At 37.1% G+C, this 23,049-nt stretch overlaps 3 protein-coding genes across 3 annotated transcripts in view; 2 read left to right on the top strand and 1 right to left on the bottom strand.

Annotated features, from left to right (window-relative positions):
* Window positions 1-6,048: 6,048 nt before the first annotated feature.
* LOC120428143 (uncharacterized) overlaps window positions 6,049-23,049 on the bottom strand; it is a 53,736-nt gene continuing 36,735 nt past the window's right edge. The window contains exon 3 of the mRNA XM_039593128.2: window positions 6,049-7,511. Within this exon, the coding sequence (XP_039449062.1) occupies window positions 6,873-7,511 (639 nt within the window). The 3' untranslated portion in view covers window positions 6,049-6,872. The remainder of the gene's footprint in view (window positions 7,512-23,049) is intronic.
* On the top strand, window positions 10,974-12,575 carry LOC120428148 (CLIP domain-containing serine protease B4-like). Its single transcript, XM_039593133.2, has 5 exons — window positions 10,974-11,158; window positions 11,221-11,387; window positions 11,451-11,704; window positions 11,771-12,063; window positions 12,127-12,575. Exons 1-5 carry the CDS (start codon window positions 11,089-11,091, stop codon window positions 12,423-12,425), a joined length of 1,083 nt encoding a protein of 360 aa, XP_039449067.1. The 5' UTR covers window positions 10,974-11,088; the 3' UTR covers window positions 12,426-12,575.
* On the top strand, window positions 16,660-18,586 carry LOC120428149 (CLIP domain-containing serine protease B4-like). Its single transcript, XM_039593135.2, has 4 exons — window positions 16,660-17,134; window positions 17,292-17,553; window positions 17,623-17,921; window positions 17,992-18,586. Exons 1-4 carry the CDS (start codon window positions 16,969-16,971, stop codon window positions 18,291-18,293), a joined length of 1,029 nt encoding a protein of 342 aa, XP_039449069.1. The 5' UTR covers window positions 16,660-16,968; the 3' UTR covers window positions 18,294-18,586.

Raw genomic sequence — 23,049 nt, 5'->3', positions numbered from 1 at the left:
TATGTGGCGCCAGCACCCAAGTTCTACTACGACGAACGCAACATTTAGTGGAATTTTACACACGCCAAAAAAAAAAGATCAGTAACAAAAGTCGAAGTGTTAGTAATACACGCTAAATACTAACCAAAGAGAAACCGTTTTCTTACTCCTACTCAAAACCAACCGATCACACACACATTTGGGCAACTTTCACTTCAGCTTAAAAATCATATAATCGCAAGTCCCAAAACAAACAGCAAAACACACGCAGTTATTACGACTTCAAAGTATCGAACGCAATCCATTTTGATCTGAATGTTTAGCGAAACAAAATAGTGTCTCAAATTCACACAATTCACCAGTATATACCGAAATAAAGCAAAATAGAGCCAGAATAGTTATTCATTAGAGACATTTTCAAGCAAAGTAAACAAACAAAACAAAAAACCTTTAAAACCTACTCAATACAAACCAACCGTTGCCAAAAACCCCACTTGGAGAAGAGATTTAGAGGAAGCGAGTGTATACAAAAAGAGTTCAGTGAAACAATTGCATCGACTTTTTAAATCGTATTCACACTCAACTTCACAGAATTTGAACTTACAAAAGCAACAGAATCAATCATCAGAACGAACCCAAACGAGACAGAATCACAGAAACACACACACACACACAATTTTTCTAATCCCAATCTCCTGAAATTAAACCTTAAAAAACAACAAAATACAAGAAATCATTTGGTCGGTAGTTTTTATACGTGGAAAAAACGCTGTACTTTTGTGAAAATCACCATACCTGACTAGCGAGAGAGGGAGAGAGAAATCTCGCCCTCTCAACTTCACACACACCTTCACACTGAATACACATTCAGACACACACACACACGATTACGCTACACAATTGCCTATATTTATTGAGCGTGTAACACACGCGCGCGATTATCTCTTTATAAAAAAAAACAGACGAAACTCTGTTGTTGTTGATAGCATCATTTGAGGATTTATTGTAGATTTTATTTTTTTACAAGAAAAAAAAGAGTCGTCTAATGATATGTTGATGTGAGTAACTTTTTTATTGATTGAGAGAGGTTTACTAGCGAAAACTTAGCAAAGATTCTGAAACAAAAAAGGTAGAGGTCATCTTTCTAGACTTACTACCCTAAACAAACAGAAAAATAGAAAAAAAAGCTCGAAGCTGTGCGAAGAGAGGGAGATGGGTAACAATTTCTTTCAGAGTAGAACCTTAAAACCGTGTAAAACTTGTATTTCAATCAACACACAAACAAATGTCATACACACAATAGAAAACTTTTCACGCGAGCGTGGGAAGAGAGAGAGTAAAAACAAAACATAAATTCTACCACCAACAAACAAAACATTACAATTACTCGATAATAACTACCAAACAATAAGCCAGTGTAGCGAAGAGAGTTACAAAAGAAAACAAATAAAAGAAGACAGAAACGACACCCCCGACCGTGACAACACTCAACACACTCACTCAACAACAATTTATCAGAACTAAATGAATGTTAGGAAGTCTTTGAGTAAAACAAAACAAACAAATATAACCTAAGCAAGCAGATTGAACAATGTTTAAACCAACAACCAAACAAACAAACAAAAATTACTCTTAACAACAAACAAAAAAGAAAGTTATAGAACATTAATAGAAACAATTGATTACACCCACAGAAAACAAAAAAAGAAAACCAAAACATAAAGAAGAGTGAAGAAATCTCCCACACGAGAAGGAAAGGAAAGAATGAATAGCTAAGTGCAGTGCTAGAGGAAAACGGGAAAAATACCTACCAAAACCAAATCAGTCATTAACAAACAAGAGAAAGAGAAAAAAAAAAGGAAGATAATTCGAGCATATTACCAGAAGAAATGAAAGAACGTCAAATAGGAAAATAAATTGGAATTTAAAACACAAGTGCAAGCGGTGTTTCGTTTTATGTAGTGGAAGTGGATATCACATCCCTGATATGAGTGAATTGCTTACTACATCTTTAATAACAAATACCCAATCAAATAACACATTAAACTACTCACTTACACCAAACACATATTACAAACACCAATCTTAAACTAACTTCACCCCTTTAATCATAAAAAAATCCTCCCATCACTTATTAACCTTACACTCAAAAATCTAATATTTCAATCCTTCTCATTTCAATATCTATGTAACGCTCGCCCTCAGCCCAGATCTCTCTCGCAAACACCACTTCCCATCCCCCTCCCCAGAGATCTCCTCCGTGTGCGCCCTCTCCACCAACCAACTACTTGTCATATACCTTAGAGAGAGATTGCGCTCACACAAGTCTTATTACATTCTGTCACTCCCTCCCAACATATTAAACCCAAATCAGCTGAGAACTCAGACAAAAAATATTTTTCCTTTCCCCCATTCCTAAAGATATGTGTATACACTCCGAAATTTCCCCCTATATGCAACATTTGTTATCCTGGTACCCACCATTACTAAAAAATTTTTCCATGTGCGTACATCAAGCTACTCTCTCTTTCTAATTGTTTTATCTATTTCTAAAATGCTCTATCTTTGGGAGTTCAGTGTGTTGTGTGTCCATTCTTTTCGCTTTAAAAAACTGTGTACTGCATTGATTTTTTCCAGTTTTATTATTTTCATCAACCAGCAATATAAAAATTCACAACTTGGCACCACCTCTCTCGCCCCCCAGTGACGCTCCCCTCCCCCACCTACCTCTGCCCCCTCACTCCCACCATCGAGTGGAGTATTTGTGTTAGTAGTTTAAACTCAATTTGGATCTAAGTCTTTTTTATAAAACAAAAAAAATCAGCGTTGCTGTGCACATTAGTTCAAATATTTTACAAAATGTTTTAGAATGATTTCAAATACGCATTTAAATACAAATTTTAGGAAAATTTATTGAATAGTTTTCGATTCGCTATTTTTCGAATTTCTTTATAATGAGCAGTTCTCTAGGATTTCGGTCATTCGATTTTTTTTTGTATTTTTTAATCCGACTGAAACTTTTTGGTGCCTTCGGCATGCCCAAAGAAGCCATTTTGCATCATTAGTTTGTCCATATAATTTTCCATACAAATTTCGCAGCTGCCCATATAAAAATGATGTATGAAAATTCAAAAATCTGTATCTTTTGAAGGAATTTTTTTGATCGATTTGGTGTCTTCGGCAAAGTTGTAGGTATGGATACGGACTACACTGGAAAAAAATGATACACGGTAAAAAAAATTTGGTGATTTTTTTATTTAACTTTTTATCACTAAAACTTGATTTGCAAAAAAACACTATTTTTATTTTTTTATTTTTTGATATGTTTTAGAGGACATAAAATGCCAACTTTTCAGAAATTTCCAGGTTGTGCAAAAAATCATTGACCGAGTTATGAATTTTTTAATCAATACTTATTTTTTCAAAAAATTGAAATATTGGTCGCAAAATTTTTTCAACTTCATTTTTTTATGTAAAATTGAATTTGCAATCAAAAAGTACATTAGTGAATTTTTGTTAAAGTTTTCAAGTTAAATCCATATTTAGGTGACTTTTTTGAAAATAGTCGCAGTTTTTCATTTTTTTAAATTAGTGCACATGTTTGCACACTTTTGAAAAAAATATTTTTGAAAAGCTGAGAAAATTCTCTATATTTTGCTTCTTCGGACTTTGTTGATACGACCTTTAGTTGCTGAGATATTGCAATGCAAAGGTTTAAAAACAGGAAAATTGATGTTTTCTAAGTCTCACCCAAACAGCCCACCATTTTTTATGTCGATATCTCAGCAACTAATGGTCCGATTTTCAATGTCAATATATGAAACATTTGTGAAATTTTCCGATCTTTTCGAAAATATTATTTTCAAAATTTTCAAATCAAGACTAACATTTCAAAAAGGCCAAACATTCAATATTACGCCCTTTTAAAATGTTAGTCTTGATTTGAAAATTTTAAAAATAATGTTTTCGAAAAGATCGGAAAATTTCACAAATGTTTCATATATTAAAATTGAAAATCGGACCATTAGTTGCTGAGATATCGACATAAAAAATGGTGGGCTGTTTGGGTGAGACTTAGAAAACATAAATTTTCCTGTTTTTAAACCTTTGCATTGCAATATCTCAGCAACTAAAGGTCGTATCAACAAAGTCCGAAGAAGCAAAATATAGAGAATTTTCTCAGCTTTTCAAAAATATTTTTTCCAAAAGTGTGCAAACATGTGCACTAATTAAAAAAAATGAAAAACTGCGACTATTTTCAAAAAGTCACCTAAATATGGATTTAACTTGAAAACTTTAACAAAAATTCACTAATGTACTTTTTGATTGCAAATTTGATTTTACATCGAAAAATGAAGTTGAAAAAATTTTGCGACCAATATTTCAATTTTTTGAAAAAATAAGTATTGATTAAAAAATTCATAACTCGGTCAATGATTTTTTGCACAACCTGGAAATTTCTGAAAAGTTGGCATTTTATGTCCTCTAAAACATATCAAAAAATAAAAAAAAATTAAAAATAGTGTTTTTTTGCAAATCAAATTTTAGTGATAAAAAGTTAAATAAAAAAATCACCAAATTTTTTTTACCGTGTATCATTTTTTTCAGTGTAGTCCATATCCATACCTACAACTTTGCCAAAGACACCAAATTGATCAAAAAATCAAGATACAGATTTTTGAATTTTCATACATCATTTTTGTATGGACAGCTGCCAAATTTGTATGGAAAATTATATGAACAAACTAATGATGCAAAATGGCTTCTTTGGGCATACCGAAGGCACCAAAAATGTTTCAGTCGGATTAAAAAATACAAAAATTAAAATTGAAGAAAAAAGACCGATTTCGTAGAGAATTGCTCTAATGTTGAATTTTGTAAGAAAATACAATTTTGTTCCTCGATTTCGATAAGAAAATACAATTTTGTTCCTCGATTTCTTGACACACTTCTTGATTTTTTACAACGAGCTTTATTTTCGGCAGCGATGGAAGAATTATCATCAAAAGAAAATCTTTGAACGTTCATCAAGAGAAAAAAATCCGAAGGAAACATGGCTCTCCTCTCTCACGCACGAAAGATCGGTTAAAAGGAAAACAAAAATCATAATATGGATTATTCGGCGGAACATCTTTTGCACCACTACCCTTGCACGTCGGAAAATGACCTGTCACTTTTTGTAGATGGACAAGGAAAGAGCTATTACACTACCGCAAACAAACAAGCTCGTTCTTTTTCGTGTTTGACAGTTTGCCAAACTCGCAAACGAGGTAAAATGTATGCAGGCTGGCGTTTATACTACAAACAAATCCAGGCAAACAAACAAAGTAGGCAAACTGGCTAACTGTGAAAAAGTGTGAGTTTGTTTGTTTGTTTGTTTGCCGTAGTGTAATAGCTCCTTAACAGGTTTAATAAACTTTGCCGTGTGAAAATGTGAGATTAGGCCCCATCTGACCTGAGTGAAATTGTCAGATTTTTTTATGATGTTTAGAAATGGATTGGTTTTGAATTCAAACAAAAATAATATTTCAAATTAATTTATAGGACAAAAATATTTATTAAAAAAAGAAAGTGATATCCAAATAATCCGTCGGATGAGCAAAACTTGATTGCAAAAGCAAATAAATGTGTCTTTTTAAATTTTAGTAAAAAAATGTGAAAATTTGATCCCAATGTTTTTTTTTAAGGCCGTTGCAAATAGTTTTTGAAGTTTATGTCCCTCGACTCTGTGCAAAGTCCCCATCGACATTAAAATAAAAAATAAAAAAATAAAATAAAAAACCATGGTATCTTCATTTGATCACATATGATTGAAAAAAGTGTTTAAAAATGCATTTTACACCTTCTCAGTTGTTTTGCAATCATTATTTTTCGAAATATCTAAGCATCGACGATTTTTTTTCGTTGAAAAAATATTTTTGCTGTTGGGTGAGAAAATGGGTCATACAAAAATGCTTAAATTTGTATGAAACCCATGATATAATTAGCACCCGATTTTGACACACAAAAGATTGAGGGGAAAAAAGAATAGAGAAGAAGATGTCATCATCGTACAAAAAAGAAACAATAATCATTTTCAACGAACTTTTATTAGAAAACATATTAAAAAACTGATTTTCATAATATAAATCTCACTCAAAGGTGATGTAATACACTGTTTTTTTCTTTTTTGTTCGCACCAATTATGACGCCAGCTATCCGCGCTGTGAGGTAAATGTTTTATAGAAAAGTTTAAGGAATGAATCGATTTCGATTTGTTGGTTTACGCGCTTTTTTTTAACTTGTTTTTTTCTTCTTTCTATTTGGTAAATCCCTGCTTCACTCGCCCGCGCACTTATTGCTATCACTTTGCTAAGATTCGAGTATATTTCGTTTAAAAACACATGTTTATCTTATACGTATAAAAAACTTTAGTTGTTTAAATTTGTTCTCTCAATAAGTCTTGTTTTTTGTGGTAGCTATCATCACCTATTCGATACTGGGGCTAAGACACTTGTGCAGTTGGTGGAAAGAAATTCGATTATAGAGAATCTCCAAATTGTTTTTTTTTTTTTTGTTGTTGTTTTCTTTCAAAAAAGTAAAGGGATAATAATTATAATAATAATGATTTATATATTAAGGTGCTTATTACTTTCACACTCGCACTTGGGTAGCTTGTTTTACAGAGGAAAAAAAATGTCGTGCTTTCGTAAAATCAATACAATCACTAGGTTTAAAAAAAACATACTAAAAAAAGGGCATACAAAATACAACTGGTCGAACTGGAACATGTTTACTTACGAGCTAAAAAAAAGAAAGGTGGCAATAGCAATAAATAACTGTCGCGGCTTAAAACGGTAGAGAAACATTCAGACAGACACACACACACAGTTGGGGACAACGCGGAACAAAAACTAGCACAGTCTTCGCAGCGAGCGGCGACTTGCCTTGCTGCAGGCCACGTACTGCACCGGAGCGTCCTCCTTGCTGGGCGAGTTCGGCGCTAGATCCTTACAGACCGCGTCCGGATGGTGCTCGCACAGACACTTGACGCAGAAGGTAAAGCCACAGCCCTTGCCACTGCACACCGCGTAATCACATTGAGATTCTTCGGCCCCCGAACCGGAGGACGACTGCCGACGGCGCGGACCCCGCTTCAGATCCAGCGGAGTGGCATCGCTGGAACTGCGACGAGTTGCGGCCGCAGCTTTATGGTTGACAACCGGAGTGCCACCGTCTACGGAGCAGGCCCTCGATGGAAAGAGCATGCCACCACTGCTGGTGGAGAACAGGTTCCGGCGGATGCGTTCCGCGGAACCGTCCCCGGGCGAAGTGACCGTTGACGGTGGCGAAGGTGGTGGGCTGATCACGTGGCTGGTGGCATCAGGTAGCGTGTAGGATTTCTCCAGCTTGGAGGCGTTCAGGCGGTTCAACTTGGCGGTGCTGCTCCGGGCGATGGACTTGTTGGCGATGCTGGCACTGTGCACGCGGCTGGGTTTGCCACAGCGCGGGCACGACTTCAGTCTTTCCGATTTCTTCAGATGGGATGCGATCTGGAAGGAATGATTAAAAATAAATATTCATAAATATTACTGCATTAGTTGTAGTGCAGAATCGAGTTCCTGCACAACTTCAGAATATCTAAGAGATCATTGTTTCATTTAGAGCAGGAAGTAATACAGGAATCCCGGGTTTACCCTCTAATTGTGTGTAATTCTCTGAGATTTCGGTCATTCCTTTTTTTTTGTATTTTTTAATCCGGCTTAATTTTTTTTTGTTGCCTTCGGTATGCCCAAAGAAGCCATTTGGCATCATTAGTTTGTCCATATAATTTTCCATACAAATATGGCGGATGTCCATACAAAAAATTTATATGAAAATTCTAAAATCTGTATCTTTTGAAGGAATTTTTTGATCGATTTGGTGTCTTTGGCAAAGTTGTTGGTGATAAGGACTAAACTACACTGAAAAAAACGTAACTTAATCCACCTTTAGGTGGTTGGTGCCCTCCTCTCATTTATAGAGTGATTACAATCCCCTAAAGTGTCCACATGGTTTATGGATCTCCCCTAACGTGATCGCAGCACCTAAGAGGTCCTAATAAAAATAAGTGACGAGTAAAAAAAACAGACTTCCTACAGATTTTTTGTCAAGATTATACAGACACCGCCTTTCAGGAAAATGGCATCCCTCTACACGGCTTTTTTCGTGGCGATCAGACGGGACCATTTGAGGTTATGTAAATTCAGATCATTTTTTAAACTGCTTGTAATTTTAGATAGGTAAGTCAGTTCTTGGAAATTCTTAATCCACAAGAAAAGTCTTCTCATATGCTTTCTAAAAATATGTAACATGTGAAGGTTTCATGAAAAAAACACCCTTTTTACCATAATTTTAATTTAATATGAAACAGTTTTTTTAACATAACTTTTTAAATTCATGATAAAACTGCATGAATTTAAATAGCAACTTAGAGGACGTTAAGACGGATCGATTGCAACCATTTCGGCCAAAATCGGTTGAGTATGTGACAAGATATTCCAGTGACATTGATTTGGTACACATGTCTACATACAGCCAAACACACAGACATTTGCTCAGCTGGTGATTCTGAGTCGTTATGTACAAATGAAGGTAGGTCTAGGAGGTTTAACTAAAAAGTTTGTTTTTTCGAGTGATTTTATAGCCTTTCCTCAGTAAAGTGAGGAAGGCAAAAATGATACATGGTAAAAATTGTTTTGGTCATTTTTCTCTTTTAATTTTAAAATTACGGATCTTTTATTTTTTTTTGAATATTGAATTGTTTTTTGGGTTTTTTAATACTATTTTTCCTAATTTTATTTCCTAATTTCTGATTTTTTTAATGTTTTGATTTTTTTATTTTTCTTCAAGAATGTTTAGATTTTAAAAAAATATTTCTACTGGTTGAATCCAATCTAAAATTCAAAGGTGGAGGCCAGCTTCTGTTACGTCCAATCAAACTCATATTTGAGATACAAGCACCACATTCGCGCCGTCCGTAACAACCCTGTTTATTCCATAAATTTTTGTTTTATTTCTCTTGAATTTTTAATTCTTGAATTTAATTCTTTAATTTTTAATTCCATTTCACCATCACTATTTTGCTTACAATTTAAATTACACAAAATTAGATTACTTAGGTTTATTTTTTAAATCATAGTTCACAGTTTAATTTGGAGAAAAATAAAAATTTAGATAACGAATACTAAAGTGAAATTTTCTTACCTTACATTTTTTTTAGAATTTTAGAATAAGAATTTAAAAAATCTAGAAATCAACAATTCCAAAATATCAGAATTTCAGAAAATTTAAAATAGAATCTTTGAGCTTAACAATTTTAGATTTATTTTTATTTTCAAATGAACTTTTGAATTTTTTTTATCATTAAATTTTTCTGACAAAATGTATGATTTTCTCTATGGTCCCTATATGCTGAGCAAACGAACAATTTTAGAACAAATCTCTGAGGATGGTGGGGCAACTGCTTTATATTGTCCTACCCTGTGTGCGCTAATTTGTAATTTGTCATTTTCAGTTGAACGCAAATCCAAATTATTTGATTTTTAAACCTAAACATATTGCAAACAAGCAACGCGAAGAAATGCCAAATGCAACTTTTCGTTGCTGTTCCTTTTCTTCGTGACCCTTTTCTTAAGCATTTTTATATGGAGTTTTGCGTTCCTTCCGGACTGACCAATATAAAAAATTTAATATTATCAATGTTGCAAAGTTTGGCCTGGAAGACATTCAAATACATCATCAAGGGCGAATTTTCAAAAAGAAATGAAATTTTGTAGTAATATTTTTAAGATCATCGAAATTCCCTGACCCAGCTTAAAATTCCCTGACTTTTCCTGACTTTTCCAGGTCAAATAAAATTCCCTGACAATTTCAGGTTTTCCCTGACTTTTCCAGAAATCGACACCATGGTTTTAGGAAACAAAAACAATTAAATATCGATTCAGAAAGTATTTTCTGTAATTCCAAGTTATTTCTGGTGATTTCAAGTAATTCATAGAAATTCAAGTAATACGTAACAAATTTCCAATGATCCTGGTTATTTTCTTTACACTGATTGATAATCTAAGCATGGCAATCCACTTTAACGACCCCCGAGTCTTTTGTGGTCTCTGTTGCAAGTTTCTGCTCATTTCTAGGCGTCCGAAGGTTATGTGTGGAGAGTCACCCAAAACCTCTTTCACGCAAATGGACCGACGTTTTACTTCCCCATCCGATAGAAGGCGTGATCGGGCCAATCTCGTCTAGAAAAATGCCACCGGGTCCGTCTGGGATTGAACCCAGGCCTGCTGGGGTAAGAGGGTACCACGCAAACCGCTAAACCACCGGACCCGGCGGTTGATAATCCTTGATGCTGATAAAAAGTCAAATATTACACACTGCATGACAATTCTTATAAACACAAACAAAAAGTTTCAACCAACGGGATTCAATCCCAGTACCATCAGTAAGGACTGGCGCCTTAGCGGGCACAGCCATCAGACCGATGAAGATTGGAAAGGATAATCGCATATATGAGCTTGACATTTCGGTCAAGTAGGTTTCCCATACTGATGGGCTACGTATTTCAGGGTGTAATATTACATAAAATTTCATAAAATGATGCAAAGAAATAACACCCAGGCCTTTTACACGCAGCTGGATTACTTTTTATTTTGCTGTGAATCGACGGACAAAGTTTCATAAAAAAATACAAAATTACAAATCACGCGAGAAAAAATTGTTCAAAGCTACTCTCCAAAAATAATTAATAATGTATATTATTTCTTAAATACAATGTATTATTATTAACATTGATTTGTCATGTTTCCGTAGACCAGTGCAAACCATTCATTCATTCAGATGTTATGATGATGTTACTCACTGTTACTGTTGTTGCGCGTAATCTTCTTCCGACCACAGATAGTACGACGAAATCAAATTCATTCATTCGAATAGAGTGAGTAGCTAAGCTCATCAGCTCGAGTAAACAACACTACGAATCCGTATTCAGAGTGACTTCCATTCATTGACATCGTAGACTTCAAGTTGAACTTGTTGCTTGAATGTTGCTGTTGTAGATTTTTTTTTTTGCAAAACAAGTTTTAAGCAATGCTCAAACAGATTCAAACATTAGTGTTTTTGCTGTTTTTCACTTTATTTTCACAAGCTCATACTCATGGTAAGTAAAAGAAGCTTAATTTCAACGCGAATCAATGATGTAATTTGTGTCCGCGTTCCTAGCCCTAAACAGTCCCTGCATCAACCCGGACGGCGAGTCCGGCCAGTGCTTATTCCTGCGGGAGTGTCAACCCCTGCTAACCATCTACAAAAAGGAGAACGTTCCGGTCGGGGAAAGTGCCTTTTTCTACGATAGCCGATGTCGAGGAAGGCACAACGGCAAACCACTGGTGAGAGTTTTGAGAATTGTGCCGAGTTGATTTCATAACAATAACAAGAGCTTTTAATCTCAGCTCTGCTGCGTTTCTCCGCGGTCCGACTCGAGTGTCCTGCCGGCGCCAGGCGAGTGCGGGGGTAACATCCGGATGATTAGGCGCATCAACGGCGGCGACGAGTCCGACCTGGGTGAATTTCCCTGGATAGCGCTGCTGTGGTTCCGCAAAGGCGATGGAGGGGGTGAGTTCTTCAACTGCGGCGGAACGTTGATCAACAACCGGTACGTCTTGACGGCGGCCCACTGCCTGGAACCGCGGCAAAACTGGACGTTGTGAGTTTGTTTTGGGGATTCTTTGGATTAAGAGCATTGAGTTGATAGGGGAATGTTTAACTTTAGTTCAGGTATAACCCTCGGCGATCACAACATCACCAACGATGGTCCGGATTGTGACAGAAAGAGTTGTGCGGATATTCCGGTCGATGTTGGCTTCGAAAAGGTCATCTTCCATGAAGACTACATACCTTCACAGGAGGGTAGGTTCAACGACATTGCCCTCATTCGACTGGATCGCTCCGTCGGCTTCTCGGACTACATCCGGCCAATCTGCTTGCCGACCGAGGCTGGGGTTCGTGCCAGCAACAACGTCGGACTCGAAACCATCGCCGCCGGATGGGGAGTTACGGAAAATGGTCAGTACACTCTCCAAATCTCAAAATCGAGCATCACCCCTAACCGAGAACGCATCTTTTCAGACGACTTTAGCGATGTCCTGCGCAAAGTCTCGCTCACCGTCGTGGACCAGCGCAAGTGTGCCCAGCTGTACCGGAAAAAGTTCCGGCTGCGCAACTCCCAGCTCTGTGCCGGAGGGCAACCCGGCAAGGATACCTGCGGGGGGGATTCTGGCGGGCCGTTGATGCGCCAAGTGGGCAACACGTTCTACCTGTACGGGATAATAAGCTTCGGGCCGGAAAAGTGTGCCACCGACGGCATTGCCGGGGTGTACACGAATGTGGTCCAGTACGTGGACTGGATTCGGCGCAAGCTGGAGTAGGGGATGAAATTAGGGAGGAAATGTTTGAAATTATTAAAGTGAATAATATAACAAGGAACTAAAGGCATTAGGTCTACAAAATAAAGAAGCTTTGTTCTCTACAACTGAGACTCACCTTTATGTAAGGATGAGACATAAACATGTAAGGATGAGACATAAATAAAACATAAAAGAACACTGTTCGTGCAAGACGGTATTTGTGTCCGTCCCATGTCTATTTACTTCTGTACCTTTTCGAGAACAATAAACTTGTATTCTGCCTCTTCACGCGCTGACCACCGTCCAAGACGGTTGGCTCAGCAGTCACCTCGTACGATTGTTTTATTCAATTAACATTCCAACGCCCAAGGCTCCAAAAAAGTTGGAACGGTAACTTCAACTCAATGGTTCTCGGGCATAACTCAACCAATCAAGATGATTCTTCTTTCCAGTGATTTGTTAGGATGTCTAGATCAGCCATTCTCAACCTTCTTCTAGGCTGGTACCCCCTACCGTGTAAATCAAGTAGGCTCGGTACCCCCGTTGAGAATCGCTGGTCTAGATGATTCTAGAACTTTGCAGAACATAATTTGATCAAATCTGTAATTTTTGCGATCAAAAACATCGTTCCAATTTTTTTATTTGCGTGTAAAAAAAAAAATCGCCGAAAATTCCGCAGAGGCAGTCGTTCAAAAAAAGTGGGAACGATGTTTTCGGTCGCAAAAATTACAGATTTGTTCAAATCAAGTTCTGCAAAATTTTAGGATAATCTAGACATTCTTACAAAACACTGGGAACAAGAATCGTCCCGATTGGTTGAGTTATGCCCGAGAACAGTCGTGTTGAAGTTACCGTTACAACTTTTTTGGGAGGCTTGGGCGTCCGTGTAAGTTGGACATGCGTTGGGCGTTCCAGTGTTAAGAGATTCTACGCGCCTGGACTACAACAACAACAACACAACGTAGGGAATTCGAAGTCAGCCTCTGGCTGAACAAACACATAATTTTAAGATAAATACATATCAAAAATGCTTTAGGTCGTTTATCACCAATAAAAAAAATAGAGTGGCTGTTCAGATGTTTACACGTTTCCCATTTTTTAGTTCTTTTTTTATAAAATTAAAAAAAATCGTTTTTACACACATAAAACTTATGATTTTGCAATTCTGTAAAAAAAATTTGAATGCTTTTTCACTCCATTAGAGGTTTTTTGAACTAAAATTTTCACAAAAACCGTATTTTCGAAAATACTCAAATTTTCAAAATTTACAATATGGGTATCAAACGAAGCGAAATTTTGTATGCTTTTCACTTTATTAGAGTTATTCTTGTTGAAACTTTAATATTCACAAAATATTGTTATTTTTTCGAGAATACTAAAAAATATAATTTGCAATATGAATATCAAACGAAGCGAAATGTATTAGGGGAAGGTGGGGCAAGACGACCATATGGGGCAAGAGGAACAATCGCTCGTACGGCCGTAATTTTTACAATTTTGATTATTTCCAGTATGAGGAATTGTTGCTAGCATTCCAATCAACTGATTCTACTAACACATAACTACCAAACCGACGTAAACGCCACGGGACATAAGATTTAATGAATTTTTTTCAAAACCTTTGTTTTCTTATAATATTTGGAAAGTACAAAATAAGGCTTAGGGTTCGTTTTAAGGCTCATTTTATCAAACTGCTATTTTTCCTAGATCAGTAGTGTCCCTACTAATGATTTCCACCTATTATAAAGTATGATTTAACTTTTGGTTATTTTTGTTGAGAGCTTTTAAAAAATCTTGTTCAGGTGGGGCAAGTGTACCATATGGATTTTTAGTATGGAAAAAAATTACGAATTGCGGCAACAACATATTTTATTGGGAAATAAATACATGAAAGTATTTAAAAACTGATAAACAATTGTAAAAAAAAATTGTCCTTGCAAAATACAGTGATATTATAAAAATTTCCTTTTTTTCATCAAAGCAATATTTTTTTCGTGAAAACGATCTAATTTTAAGCAAAATATTATTATTTGATCTAAAACTGAAAGAAACGTTTCAAATATATTCTAATCTGATGTATCCAAGTGATAACAGTTCAATTGTTAGCAAATTAACATGTTCTACTAGTTGAGTAGAACGTACGGAAAATCAAAATTTTTAAAATCAATTTTTTACATTGAAAAACAGGATTTTTAAAAAAACTCATTCTATCAAAGTCTTAGTCAAGACCTGGAATAAGATGATTATTAAAGAATCCGACAGATTTTTAACGTTTTTGATGAGTTTTAACGAGCATTTCCTTAGCTTGTTACACTTGCCCCACTTTCCCCTATGCATTTTCAGATTATTAGAGTCGTTTGCCTTCCTCACTGAGGTAAGGCTATAATCCTGCTCTTACCAGTTGCATTCGATTTGGTTTGATATAAAGTTTCGATAAGAAGTTCAAAAGTTATGTATAACATTGTGTTTTTATATTTATCCGGATGTTACATAAGTGATCGGAAATCGACTCAAATACTATCATGTTATACATGGTTGGTTAGGTATTCAAAAGACCTTTTCAACGTGTCCAAGACACTGAGAATCTGGCAACCCTGTCTTTAGTTATGACCACTTAAGTGATATTTATGTACCTTTTTGAAGCCGGATCTCACTTAAATGTATGTAATCGATGTCCGGATCCTTCATCCAACTCATTGTTGGTCAGGTAATTTAAATACCTTTCAAACGAATCCAAAACATTGAAAATCTGGGAACCCTGTTTCAAGTTATGGCCACATAAGTGATTTTTATGCACTTTTTTGAAGCCGGAACTCCCTTAAATGTATTTAAACTATGTCCGGATCCATCATCTGGCCCACCGTTGGTTAGGTAATCAAAAGACCTTTCCAACGAGTCCAAAACGTTGATAATCTGGCAACCCTGTCTCAAGTTATAGCCGCTTAAGTGATATTTATGCCCTTTGTTATTGCTGATCTTAAGAAAAACTAGATAAAATTTTTGTCCAATCCCATCGAATCGCCAATTGTTGGTAAAGAGTGAGGAAGGTATCAACCACATAGGTGGATTAAATTAGTTATTTTTAAATAGTAAAACGTTCACTATGTACCATATTTTTTCGAAAGTACTTGAATTTTCTTAATTTTAAATATGGGTATTAAAGGAAGCAAAATTGTGTATATGCATTTTCACTTTTTATGGTTTTTTTTAATGCTAAAATTTTCACAAAATACAAAACTCTAATGAAGGGAAAATGCATACAAAATTTCGCTTCGTTTGATACCCATATGTCAAATTTTGAAAAATTTCGTACCATCCAAAAAATAAGGTATTTTGTCAAAATATTATTTACTATTTCCAAAAAATACTAATAATTTGAAAATGCAGAACAAATTTCGCTTCATTTGATATCTATATTGCAAATTAAGAAAATTTTAGTAATTTCGGAAAAATACTGTATTTTGTAAAAAGACAAATACGGTATTTTGCGAACAATTTGGAGTATTTATACTTTGAAACTTGCTAAATTTTCCTAAAAACTAAAAATCATAAAAAGTTGGCAACAGTTCTGAATTTTTAGCATCTTCCCAGTGAGAAATTAAGCTCGAGCCTCGAGTCAATTTGGCTCAAGAATAAGTCTAAATCGACTCGAGGTTGAGCCAAAATTCTCACTGGGTTGTGATATAGGGTGTAATAGCAAACTGGATTTTCCAGCACAGCAATTTTGTGGTTCCTTTTGGGGTCCAGACTTCCATCATTGTCATGATGTTTCGTTCAAAGATACAAATTTTGCGTCACTTTCAATATTTTGACAAAATTCCTTCAACAAGTTGTTTAGAATAGTGCCCTACACATGCTGATTCATTGTGGTAACGATTATCCCATTTCTTGTAAAGTTATGGAAATCGTCATTAATCAATGATTGCCAACTAGGACGTCAATGACTGTGCCACAAAATTATATAAATTTTGAAGCACAATTGATTTAGATCAAAAAATCTTTCAGTGGCTTCAAGAATGCAACAACCGGCACATGCTAATTCCTTTTGGTGCTGATATTCGTTTAATTGAATTTAAAACAGAGTATTTTATAGTGATGATCAATTTTCTTCGAAAATGATCAACGGCTTTACCTTAACAACTTCCCAAGATTGGAAACGATTGGTTTAGTTTTCACTATGCGCAAAGCCAGTCAATTTTGTATAGGAATTTGTACGGGAAAAACTTTTTTTTTAATTTCGATATCAGAAAAGATTCACTTCTACCTTCACTTGCATTTGAACAGTTCTAAATTAAAATTGTACGAAATGGTTCGATTAAAGGTCGATCACCGTTCCGATTACAGGTCACAACCTTGATAGTTTCCGATCCTGCAAACTTTCAAGAAATGAATACAGCGTGACTGATTGTTTCCAACAGCCAAGGCGCCTTCCAATGGGGCCGCAAGGTTGACCGGTTTAGAGAACATACATGGGAATATCCCACTCCGGGGCGAATCGTTCTCTGAGAGAGAAAGTGAGCGCGCGATCGAGTGCAATCATCATCCACAGAATGCTTCCAGTCGTATGTTGAAGCCTGGAGGAACAAGTCGAAATCATTTCGTTTCGCTGATTAAGCGAATTGTGCACATTTGTATCGAAGTAATGTCGGCCAAAGCTAAACTTTTTGCAACCTTGATCCTGGTGGTAATCATCGTCGTATTGGCGTTAATTTTTTATGGAACTACGCAGGGTAAGACAGATTGCTACAGTTGTAAGTCCACAAGCCACGCGCGGTGAGCCGGGACGCACCGTGTTCCTAAGGGAGTGTCGACCTTTACTGGAGATTCACAAGAAAAACAATGTTTCGTTAAATGAAAGTTATTTTTTCTACTCCCATCGCTGTTCAGGAAAGTCCGACGGTAAACCGCTGGTGAGTAGTTTATCTACGACCTCGAAGAAACTACCTCGACCTCCGTCAGACTGTGGACTGGACTCGCCCGATCGAATCTTTGGCGGCACGGAAACCGCACTTGGCGAGTTCAGCTGGACGGCCTTGCTGGTTGCCGAGGACACAGACGGATACAAATCAACGTATTGTGGAGCAACGCTCATCAACTCCCGGTACGTCGTAACGGCCGCCCACTGCATCAATCCAATTAATTGGACACTGTAAGTGATTGAAAATCGGTCTAATTTTGGATTAGCACTCTCTAAGCCACTTTTCTTTATTCTTATCAGAACTGCAGTTCGCCTCGGAGAGCACAACATCACCAACGGTGAGGAGCAGGATTGCGATGAGTATAATACTTGTGCGAATGTTCCGGTGGAGGTCGGTATTGAAAAGGTGATCCTGCATGAAGAGTATGACGCAAATAAAAAGCGCGAGTACAACGATATCGCGCTGATCCGGCTGAATCGGGACGTTGGCTTCTCGACCTACATCAATCCGATTTGTTTGCCCCTTGAGGATAGTGTACGGCAGATGAACCATACAGGGATGAAGGTCACCGCAGCCGGATGGGGCTACACGGAATCGAGTAAGTATAGACACAGCTAACAATTTGTGAACAAGCAAACCAAACGATATAAAATCTTGCCCATATGCAGATTACTCCAGCGAGGTCAAGCTCAAGGTATCGTTGGACGTGATGAACCATAACAGGTGCGTCAAGGTGTACAAATCGGCGGATATTAGACTGCAGGATACCCAGCTTTGTGCCGGAGGCAAAAAAGGCGAGGACACTTGCGGGGGCGATTCCGGCGGACCGTTGATGCGTGAAATCGAAGGAAACTACCACCTGATTGGAGTCGTCAGTTTTGGAGCGGCAAACTGTGGAACCAAGGGCGTGCCCGGCGTTTACACCAACGTGGCCATGTTCGTCGATTGGATCCAGAGCAAGTTAGAGTGACGATCGTGGAGCATTAGTTTGGCATTTATGTCTAAAGTCTAGGGTAAAGTAGACGTCAATGAGGTAAAATTTTGTTAGGGGCTACCCTTAGAACAAAGAATCCGTTTTGCATCATTGCTTTGTCCATGCAACTCTCCATATAAATTTGGCAGCAGCCATATGAAAGTATTCTAATGAATCGGATCGGTTTCGACTTAAAAGAAAATCTGTTAAATCCTATTCGACTCAAAATCTATATCAAAAACAAAAGTTTTAAAAATATGACTCGGCTTTTTTATGTTGCATTATACTTGATACATCTGAAATGTCAAGAAAACTAATATTCCATTTAGATGATAAGTAATTATTTTGTAAAATTATCTAGTAGACACAAGTAGCAACGTGGAAACTTTAGAGGGTGGAGGTTTATTTTAATATCAAATCGGATGATGTCATTCTAACCTGCTTAATTATCGTTTTCGGTATAACTTATCTCATGCAGTTCACTACTGCAATACTGATTTGCGCTTATAGTTGAGTCATGTGGAAGCATGAAATCACCGAAATAAACTTAAACTTCTTTTTTTTCGTCAAAGTGAAACAGAAGCCGCGCAGCATATAGTATCGAGAAATTAAAAGTGAGAGTGTGTGCGTGCAACATGGAGTTAAACTTTTCAAAGTGCCATTGTAACCTTCACATCAACTTCATAGAAAGTTTAAATCCATGTTGCACACACTCTCACTTTTAATTTCTCGATAAAAGATTGTACGGGAACTAAGCTGCCGTTCTACGCATAAATGTCCCATGTTCGAAAAAGAGCAACAGAGAAAAACGCGTTTGAAATTTTTCGAACGTTTTTCGTGTTTCTACGCATTATTGTCCCGTGGGTCCACATTAGCCCTATATGTCCCTAATCGCCCCAGTTAGCGTTTTATTACTGTTATTAGTAATCCTCCTGCTATATAACAGGCAGACAAGACACAATGCTTCGTAAAACTTACACCCAAAGTTAAAGAACGAGGGGATAGTCCTCACGAAAAGAAACGTGAGGAAAGTGCTATTTTGCGAGAGTATAGTTCTCTCGCGTGTTCATTCGTTCATTGGAGCAGTTCATCCTATTGAGTGGCTTATATGGACAAATGACTGCCACTTAGTCATCGAACCATGGTGGCCCATACGGCAAAGGCACGGTTCAATAAGCAAAGGTCTTGGGGTCGAGTCTCGGAACCGGTACTTTTTTTGATTGATGAACTTGTTTTGAAGATGAACCCATGAGTAAAGTACTCTCGGTAGTTTCGGGATTTATTCTCTTAGTCAGCACACATACCTTAGAGCAAACTAAAAAATGCAAAAAAGTCAGAATCGTCAAAAAATTACATGCACCCAGAACTGGGCATCGGCATACGAGAGGATAAAGAGCACGGTTCGGTAGTAAAATGGTACTGTGTGCGGACGGAGAGGATAAATCCCGAAATTATCGAGAGTACTTTACTCATGGGTTCATCTATCAAAAAAAAAGTACCGGTACCGAGACTCGAACCCAAGACATTCGGCTTATTGGACCTTGCCTTTGCCGTATGGGCTACCATGGTTCGGTGGCTAAGTGGCGGTCATTTGTCCATATAAGCCACTCAACAGGATGAACTGTTTCAATTAACGAATGAACACGCGAGAGGTCTTAGTACTTTCCTCACGTTTCTTTTCGGGAGGACTACCCAAGTAACCGCGAAGCACTAAATAGCAGCATTAAATCAGCATTATATTGGCATTTAATACCAGCAAATAATGCTTCAAAACATTTAATCAGCACTTTTCCCTTGAGAAATATTTCAAGTGGCGCACAGTGATGCCGGTTTAATGCTTCGCCGAAAGGTCGAACAAAAACAAACTGCTTTATCGACGTCAAGGCTGGGGGAAAAAAACAGCTGCTCCACTCACATCACACTTGGTGGTGGGCCTCCTTTGTTTTTTTTTTTTTTTTTCCTGTTCCATTTCATGTGTGAGTGTGACACTTTGATGTTATTCTTGCATTTTTCTCGTCGATCTCCAGGATGCGCGCCAGCCAACTGATGTATTCTGAAATGGGTGTTTGTTTTGAAAGTTTTAATCGATGTGGTTGATGCATCGAACATTAATTAAGACTTTCTTTCTGCTGTTTCGAGTTTCCGTTGTCATTTCGTTGGACGGAAATTATCGATTATCACTCAGCAAATTGCGGCCATCCAGTCAAGTGCAGTACAATTAATTACGGGTTTAAAAGGGGCAAGCACTGGCTAACGGCTAACGGGAACTGCTTTTCCGAGGAGTGCTAGGTCCACGGTTGGCAAAATTTCACAAAGTGTATCAGACTTCCGGAAAGCAGCCTTTTGCTTGTGAGAAAAGTCAATCAATTTATCAGAGAGCTTCACTACAGGCTGCAGTTTCCCACAAAAAAAAAACAAACAAACAAACAAAAAACCACTTCAATCAGCGGGAATTGAACCCAGTCCATGCAAAAATAAAACTGATGCACACTTGGGGAACTGCACCTTAGCCCGCACGCTTATTGGAACGGTACGACGGGAGAAGGATTGAAGTCAATAAGAGCGTGCCTGGTTGAAATGTTTCCTGTATCGATGGGTTACTTTGTTGATAAACATCAAATGCTTTGAAGCACATTTTCAAGGTCGTAAATGGTGATTTAATAGGGGGATGGCGTCGCTATTTTTAGACCACATTTTCCACTTTTTCTCATCGAAACCGACTACTTTATCGACTTCATTTTGCTGGGCGAGATAGGACGCCGTCTTTTTTTAGACGATGACTCAGCACTTTTCCACTCTTGCGCTTAAAAAAACCAGATGGCAGCACGATGTAACGCCACGTCCCTATACCAGTTGTAATGCTGCAAAGTTTTAGTACTTTGAAGCATTCGCAAAGCTTATTTACTACTTTAAAACATTTCAGTGCTGATTTAGTACTGAATTAATACTTCAATTTTGTGCTTGTGGTTACTTGGGTATCCCCTCGGTCTTTAACTTTGGGTGTGGGACAATTATGCGTAGAACGGCAGTAAGGATTATTAAAACTCCAAGTTCTAAGACACCAACACTCATGATTTGGCTTATTTTTCTGCAGTAGGCAAACATCTCAAAATACTAACTCCAAATGTTTCTCAGTTTACTGTATTTGCATATAGGATTTTATGTGAACAGGGGCAGACTACCACTCTTAACCCTCTTATTCCTATTTTTTTTTTCGAAGGACTTTATTTCTCCTGTTTTATTGTTTCCTAATTTTTTTTTTGTAATAGTATTTGGCTTATTCTACCGCCTCATATTATTACCTTTTGCCTGTTTAGTTTTTTCATGTTTTTACAGTTACTTTTTTAATTTTTAGCTTGTTTTTCACATTTTCTGCTACAGAACAAATCCATTCACAGATAAATTGTAGAAAAATGCGTAGAGGCACAGTCTGGGACAATACCAAAAATACAGCTTACTTAATTACACATCAAACATAGAAAATGTTAGTGAAAAATACTGCCAACGAAAAAATGAAATTTTAAAAACATTGGCAAAGTCACATAAAACAAGTCATAAATCTGAAGAGTACTTGTTTCCAAAGCTTTTTGAAGATCAAAAATTGCTTGAAAAATTGAATTTTTATGATTTTTTAGATCGAAGCCCGTTTAGAGGCGGAGTGGCGGCCAAAAAAGCGGTGATTAGATTTTGAGAAACCCCGAGCAGACGGAGATAACTTGGGAATAACCAGAGGCGACTCGTGCCCGAATGAAGTACCTGTTCAATGTTAAAACATTTTTTAAAAGCTTTTTTCTTTCCAATGGCTTTTATTTTTACGTTTTATTATTTTTATGCTATTATAATTTTCTGTTTATGCAAATAATTAATTAAAATTATGATTAAGACTTTTTTATCTCGTTAAAATGTATTTTTAAGACTTAATCATTAGCATGGGGAATGTGGAAAAATAGAGCAATCGCTCTGCCATCTTTATCGAAATTCAAGGAAAGTTATTGAATATTATACTCAATTTTAAAAGTATTCATCAGGATGTTCAGAAAAAAACATATCCTTAACAAAAGAAAACTGTTTGTTGGGCTTTTTTAAGACCAACTAATATTGAGCTAACTTGGTTACTATTTAAAAATTAAATTGACATTTTACTTTATACTTTTTAGAACCTTTTGATCCTTTGTAAAATTTTTAGAGAATTGAATTTACTCACTGTTATGTCCTCATGGCTTTGGAATTCAATATCCGAATAAAAAGAAGGACTTTTGATGTTAAAAACAAAACTATATTGACATGAATCCGAGATAATTAAAATATTTGTTTTTAGCATCAGTTTTCGAGTGTTGTCCTGACGTGGGAATCTGTGACCAAGCGAAAAAGTGGCCACAAAGTTCTGGTTCCCCGCGAGTGTAAACAAAGTGATCAGTGAAGTGGTGGCATCATCGGCGCAAGAAGGGTCATCGTCGTCATCACCCTTTGTGCTACAAGCAAGCCACACAGTCGAGTGCCCCGATCGGGTCGCGCGCGATGTGCGTCACATAGACGAACATTGAAGACGCGACACACATATTTCTCGAGCGTTGGTCGTCGAAAAAATGTGGAAGTTTTTGAGAAAAAGTGAAGTGCACGGAAAAGAGCGAGCAAGCGTAGTAACTGCGGCGACAAGGCTACAGCTGGCCTTGCAGCGTAGGTGGTAGTCCACCGCGAGGCTAGGGCTCCTTAGGCTAGCCACTTATGGAGCCCGAAAGTGGAATGAGGGCTA

This window comes from Culex pipiens, chromosome 2, assembly GCF_016801865.2.
Source record: "Culex pipiens pallens isolate TS chromosome 2, TS_CPP_V2, whole genome shotgun sequence".
In the NCBI taxonomy this organism is placed as follows: Eukaryota; Metazoa; Arthropoda; class Insecta; order Diptera; family Culicidae; genus Culex; species Culex pipiens.
Note: the sequence above shows the minus strand (reverse complement) of the source record. Positions and strands in the feature narration are given on the sequence as shown.

What these genes read in the sequence shown, in the direction of transcription:
- LOC120428148 (XM_039593133.2), top strand. Translation starts at nt 11,089, where the DNA reads ATGCTCAAACAGATTCAAACATTAGTGTTTTTGCTGTTTTTCACTTTA. An exon ending in GGCACAACGGCAAACCACTG is followed by an intron (nt 11,388 to 11,450) that starts GTGAGAGTTTTG and finishes TTTTAATCTCAG; the next exon opens with CTCTGCTGCGTTTCTCCGCG. An exon ending in CCGCGGCAAAACTGGACGTT is followed by an intron (nt 11,705 to 11,770) that starts GTGAGTTTGTTT and finishes GTTTAACTTTAG; the next exon opens with TTCAGGTATAACCCTCGGCG.
- LOC120428149 (XM_039593135.2), top strand. Translation starts at nt 16,969, where the DNA reads ATGTTGAAGCCTGGAGGAACAAGTCGAAATCATTTCGTTTCGCTGATT. An exon ending in TTTTTATGGAACTACGCAGG is followed by an intron (nt 17,135 to 17,291) that starts GTAAGACAGATT and finishes ATCGCTGTTCAG; the next exon opens with GAAAGTCCGACGGTAAACCG. An exon ending in AATCCAATTAATTGGACACT is followed by an intron (nt 17,554 to 17,622) that starts GTAAGTGATTGA and finishes TATTCTTATCAG; the next exon opens with AACTGCAGTTCGCCTCGGAG.